At 48.1% G+C, this 6271-nt stretch overlaps 1 protein-coding gene across 1 annotated transcript in view; it reads right to left on the bottom strand.

The window, feature by feature from the left end:
• Window positions 1-5410, bottom strand: part of LOC107112839 (chromosome unknown open reading frame, human C4orf32) — a 22980-nt gene extending 17570 nt beyond the window's left edge. The window contains exon 1 of the mRNA XM_015414037.1: window positions 5150-5410. Coding sequence (XP_015269523.1) covers window positions 5150-5305 — 156 coding nt within the window. The 5' untranslated portion in view covers window positions 5306-5410. The remainder of the gene's footprint in view (window positions 1-5149) is intronic.
• Between the last annotated feature and the right edge of the window lie 861 nt (window positions 5411-6271).

Genomic DNA, 6271 nt, shown 5'->3' with positions numbered 1-6271 from the left:
ATAAATGAAAATCCAGAATATTTGTTTAAAACACTTCTGTGCCACATTTCCATTAAATTCCATGCCCCTACAGTGGTGAACACGGAAATATTTCAAATACTAAAAAATAAATACACATAAACATTTAAAACAATTAAATAAAACATATAAACACAAACACATAAAACATGCACAAACAGAGAGGAAGACTGAGTTATGAGGGAACGCAAAACAAAACAAGAAAAGGGCCTTCACCTATGCTGACAGAAGACAACAATAGAGGAAGACAGACAAATCTCTCTGGGGAGGCAGTTCCAAAGTTTCAGAGCCATGACAGAGAAGGCCATTTATCCACTTGCCACCCATCTAGCATAAGATGGTGGGAGCACACAAAGCAGAGCCTCTGAAGGTGACTGGGATAATTGGGTAGCTTCATATGAGAGGTGGTGTCCTTCATGTATTTGGTCCCTAGGCTGTATAAGATTTAAAGATCAATACCAGCACCCTGAATTGGGCCAGAAAACAAATTGGGAACTAGTGAAGATGAAACAAGACTTTCTAGTGATGTGCACCCACTCTAGTCAGCGCAGGCCCGTAGCTACCACCCAGCCCCCAGCAGTTTTTATGGGCCCTGCTCCCCAAGCCTCAACTCCCCCTCTCCCCAGGGCCTACCTGTCGGCCTGCTGGTGGGGGAGGACGAAGGCGGTGACTTCAGAGGCGGCGGCACAAGTAGCAGTGGCGAGGCTAAGCTGACAGACCGGCCCAGGCAGGCAGCGAGAATGAATGGAGGGGGGAGAAGCCTCCATCTCGGGCTGCCTACTACCAGACGCTTGCTGCGCCACCCACCAGCAGCAAGTCAAGGAAAAAAGAAGGTAGGCAGGTGCCTCCTTTGGCCCAGGCCAGGCATGCCCAGCTGTGCTCTGGTGCGCCAAGCCTGCACGCGGCACCTCCGTGGGCAGCTGCACACCTCTCCTCTCTCAGCCCCGGGGGGAGTTGAGGGTGGAGATCAGGCTGCCCTTGGTGCCACACCGTGGGAAGGGGCACTGGAGTGGAGGTCCTCAGGAAGGGAGGGAGCTAGGTGCTCCGCATAGAAAGCCTGCCCTTGCGGGGAGGGGAGCTACAGCCACTGGGCATTACCCTCCTTGCCCTGGAGCTTTTGATTTAATTAGCTGGCAGCCCCCCCCCAGGCCCCCTCCCCCCCAAATCCCTAGCTACAGGGCTGAGTCAGCATTCTGGCTGCAGGGTTGCCGGGGGCCCCCGGCTCCCCCCCCCCCCCAACGCAATGGTGGCAGGGCGAGGGAATGGGGCACCACTGGCACCACTGGCTGGCCGGGTGCTGGCGTGCTGCGGGCCATGTCCATGGCTGTCAGCCAAGGGGCTGTCTCCCGGTGGCAGAGCACCCAGCTACCTGGAGGCTGCCTTGGGCAATAAGGAATGGCGTGGCGGTGGTAGGATTGACCTGGGACTTGCACACGTCCCAGCACTGGAAGGTCCATCCCAGGCGGCAGCCCGGACAGACTGAGGGTGAGAGGCCGCCTGGTGGGTCTGTGGGCGGGGCCGAGGAAACGGAGGGAGGCAATCCAGGCATGGGATTGGCCCCCGTGCTGAACAACAGGTCACAGACCCAAAGGCTAGGGAGGCGTGTGGAACGTTCAAGCGAGTCTCACATGAAGTGAGCTTTATATATAAGAGAGATTTGCGAACATTATTTAAGTATCTAAATTTGAAACAGAAAATTTTCCTGAAAAACCCACTTTACTGATCTTCACATTTCTGAAGTGAACTGCAACTCACAAATGCTCATATTACAATAAATGTTTTCAGTCTTTAAGGTGCCACTGGACTTTTATTGTAGTTTAGTTTTGCATGACATCTCTACTGAACCTGCAAATGGTTCCTGTATAGCTATGGGCAAGCTGTTGCCACCCCCAGCTAGGTTAAAGCTGAAATGGTGCCCTTAGGGAAAAAAAAGGAAGAACCAGCTTAATTTGGAAATCGTATCAAACTGAAAGTGGCCATGGATGTTGCTATGTCATAAACGTCAAAACTGACTTCACTTCAAAGAGAAACCCCAATCAATCCAACAAGTGGTTATTTAAGAATCTGGGAGTATAATGTCACAGGGGTGGAAACGTCAGAGGGTCAAAAATACTGATTTTACTGACCAAAATTCCAAAACAACTAACCAAAAACTGACAAATTACTGAACAATTTAATGTCAGCCTACTGATAAGCTAGAGTTTTAAATGTAAAACTAGGACTTCATTAAAAATGATTATTATCTGGCCTCCACTTAACCCCATCGCCAGCCCCATAGTTAGATGTGACCCAGATTTTTTTTATGAATAGAGGAAGTTTCCATTATTGTACAAAATTTAAGGCAAAAAAAAATTCCCTTTAAAAATAATCACATACTGCAGATAATAAAACAGCAAAAACATTATCAAAAACCAAACATAAAGTAATAATTATGACAACAAAACATAATTACTGTAAGGTAAGACTTTGCTACCAAAATGTTTTACATTAGAGTCTTCTGAAGCAATTTGTGCATTTTTTTCTGATAAGCCTTCTTTAACCTAGTAGTGATATCAGCATTTTTACTTTAGCAGTTTGCAGCTGCATTCTTGTAGACACTTGATAGCAATGCCGGCTGAATTCAATGGGAAATTTCAAGTAAATGTGTACACCTGTACACAGCAACTCACCAAGTGCATATGCTGAAAGATTATGATATGCCACCTTGTTCACAAACATATTATGCAAAATCCAAAGACAAGACACCTTCGTTTTATTCTCTGAACTGCCAACTTTTAAGTAATTCAATCTTTGTTCCCCAGCAAAGGGTAAGAAGCTCACCCAGGGCTGAAAACAGTGTCATATAAATGTACCTACAGGCAATCACACATTTTTGTTGGAGTTGCTGGTAATTGTGAGGTTTCAGAACTTCATTCTCCCTGATATTGCATGCTTTCACATTAAAGCATTTTGAGAACTGTAAATCCCAACACGCACAAAGCCAAAAAGGTAAAATTCGCAGCAGATAACATGCTATATGCTATTTAGGTCACCAGAAAAAACTGCAATTTGTATTTTCCCTGGAAAAATCTACTTCACTAGTACAAGCACTTCAGAACCAGCAATTTATCTTCCCCTAACTTTTTGAGTTGTGGTTGTATTTACATAACCGTCTAAGCTTCTCATTCCCACCCCCCACCCCCCAGCCTTGGAAAGGTGTCTCTGTAGATCACTTCAGTGAAAGTGTAGAAACCATGTGCCTTGAGATGTCAACTACAGAACCACCTGCCACAGCTTCTCACATACAAGCTGACAAGTGCACTCCTTCATGTGGATCAATATCATTGCTGTGTAGGCTAGATTTTCCAAATCACTGTTTGGAACCGGGAAATAACTCAGGCCACATTTCACATCCTGTGCCCTTACAAACAATACTAGACAAGCTTCCCAAGTAGGAGCTCATTGTGTGTTCGATAGCCTGATCCTCAAGGGCTTGGCTTTAAGATCAAGTTGGAGAGAAGGAAAGCTATTGCTTTCTCCCAGTCTTTGTCTCAAGTGTGCTCCAAAACACAGTGCTTCAGGACTAGGCTTGCAGTAGCACAGTTACGGAGGGTAAGTACTAATGCTATCTTTGCATATCTTAATAGATTACCTGTTTAGACTAGATAGGATGCTTTGGAAGGCGGGAAGGCTGGTAAATGTTTAGAACTAATCTGAAAAGCTGTTCATGACACCATTGCAGAATGCATTACCTCTCTCAGCTAGCTCCTTCTGTCAAGTTTACGTTGCATCCATGGTAAAGAATTAGTGTATGTGTTCCTTGCAATTAGAGCAGAAAGAGACACTGCCATATCAGTACAATGTGGATCAGAATTAATATCACTGCACTATATTAATTGAATGTTAATATGATACAATGTAGCTGGAAAGGCTTTGACAAACTGAGGCCCAGTAGTTCAGCAAAAGTGGCTACTTTTGGAAGACAGGGCTGAGTGTTTTTAGAGATTAAAATTTCAGTTAATGCTGTGGCATGATAAGCATTCAGAAACTTCAGCTGATCTTATGACTATGTACAACACGGGCCTCTGGGATAAGTAGCTTCTTGTGACAAAACTGTTTTCACTAAGAAGGAGCCCAATACTCCTCTGCCCTTTCTATGGAGTATTTCAGTGCGTAGTGTTTCATATACCTTCAGAGGGGGCACGTTACTATTATAACTGCACAGGTACAGATGGGCGAACAAAAAGAGGCAAAGACAGGACACATTATATCCAATATTAATCAATTCAAACTATCATTCATAAACACTTTCTGTGAGTCACTACACTTGCATTGGAAGAGGAACACTTAAACACCCCTTAACCACAATTAAGCCTTCTAACACTCTTTACTAACAACATTCGTGAGGTATCCACTTTGTGTCTCCCCCCTCCCAGTTTTTTTAAAGCTACTGGGGCTAAAAGGAACCCAGAGTCCAGATTTGAATGGGGCAGGGGAAAGGGACATGTAGAGGGTTAAACCTGTTCCTTGCCCCAGTACCATCACCATATGCCATAGCTGCCCCCTTCCCACGATTTTTCTCCGAGCAGTTCCAATAATAATCCTAATAAATAGAACAGCCAATGAAGTCTTCACTTTGACACCTTAAGCAGAGTAACTGAAGGGCGTGGCAACTTTTGCACGGTCTAGCAGGCCAATTTCCGTAGGATTGTTTTCCACAAACAGAAAGGAAACATATCCCCGCGTGGGCCAGGTCTGCACATAAACATCGCAGGGGGTTCATACTTCCGCCCCGACCCCTCGGCACCCAAACTTAGGAGAGGGAATTACTTCACCCCGAAGAACAGCGTTTTCTGGTTGCCATCGCATCAGCCTTTTCCTTTGCCTCCGGGGCGGGGCGGCTTCACAGAAGGGGCCTTTGGTGCCACACCACCCCCGCAGATTACTGCGCCGCCAAAGCACAAACGAGGCAAATGTGGCAGGAAGGAAGCCCCTGCGAGGGCGTGTCCTTCCAGCCGGGGGAGGGGGGGGCGCGTTGTCTGGGGGGCTTCCAGCGGTGCCTGGGCATGTGGCTTGTTGTCGCCCTTAGGCGGGGGCAGAATCCAATCTCCCGTGCGTGCTTTTCCGTGCTGGAAGAGAAACGGCCACTCACCTGCTGCTCGTCCTCTGGATGCTGCTGCTGCTGCCGCCTGTGCCGGGCTGCCGCTCTCCCACCTAGCGGCAGCAGCGATGGCGCCGGCTCGCGCTCCCACTCCTTCTCCAGCACACACTTGGGCGCCGGCAACAGCAACTCCTCGGTCGAGCCCATTGGCTCCGTCGTGCCGGGGGCTAAGCCGAGCGGGGCTCCAGGGCTCAGGGCAGCTCCAGGCTGGGGCCAGCAAGGAGGAGAACGGGGCGGGAGGCTCTGTCACGCCGCTCGGGCAGGGCGTGTCTAGAGCGCCGTCACGCGCTTCGGAGAGAGAAGGCGGAGGGAAGGAGGAAGGCGCGCGCGTGCGTCAAGGGGTGCAGCCGTCTTGCTCTACAAACCGAACTACCGGGCCTGTGCGGGGTGTATTTATGCAGGAATGCCTCCTCCTTGTGTTTCCAGATGGGTTCTGTCGACACCCGCCCCCTGCTGGTGTAGTGGACTCAGATGCAACACTCCATGAGAGGTGGGCTATGGTGGGGTAACAGGTCGAAAGAGGAGAGGCTTTGAGCTGGCCGGTTCGATTGGACGAAGGGGCTGGGAGACCTACAGACAGGTGTGCGGCCAAAGAGGTGCCTCTTCTCCGTGCCCGTCGTGCGCCTCTTTTCCATTCTCAGTTCACAGGCATGTGGCTATATACACTCTATTCATGATGCTACCAGAAGATCCCTGGGCTCTCTTCTTATACAGGTGTGCACCATTATGCACTTACAAGGAGCTGAAGTTCTTTTTTTCACTCTCTCTTTTCGCTGGCTTTGCATCCTCTAATCCTGGCATCTGGATAAAAGGATAGTCTTCTGATCTGGCCAATAAAAGCCTGGCTGTATGGCAAGTCTTCGGTAGATAAATACATAGCCTACCCAGAGTGGAGATCTCAGATTTTAGAATAGATTTTCCTCTGTTGGAGGCCTACCTGTTATGCAGATGTCAACAGCACAGAAATCCTGCAGTAAATTTTAGCCCATCTTGTGTATTTGGGGGAAATGGCTGCCAAGACTAGAAGTTTGTAACTCTCACACTCCTGGCCACAGTAGGGCTTAATTTTAGGTTGTGTGAATGCAGTGAGCTAATAAAGAGTAAGTAACTATT

This window comes from Gekko japonicus, unplaced genomic scaffold (genome assembly GCF_001447785.1).
Source record: "Gekko japonicus isolate JY-2015 unplaced genomic scaffold, Gekko_japonicus_V1.1 scaffold2851, whole genome shotgun sequence".
Lineage (NCBI taxonomy): Eukaryota > Metazoa > Chordata > Lepidosauria > Squamata > Gekkonidae > Gekko > Gekko japonicus.
This window is presented reverse-complemented; position numbering and strand designations above follow the sequence as displayed.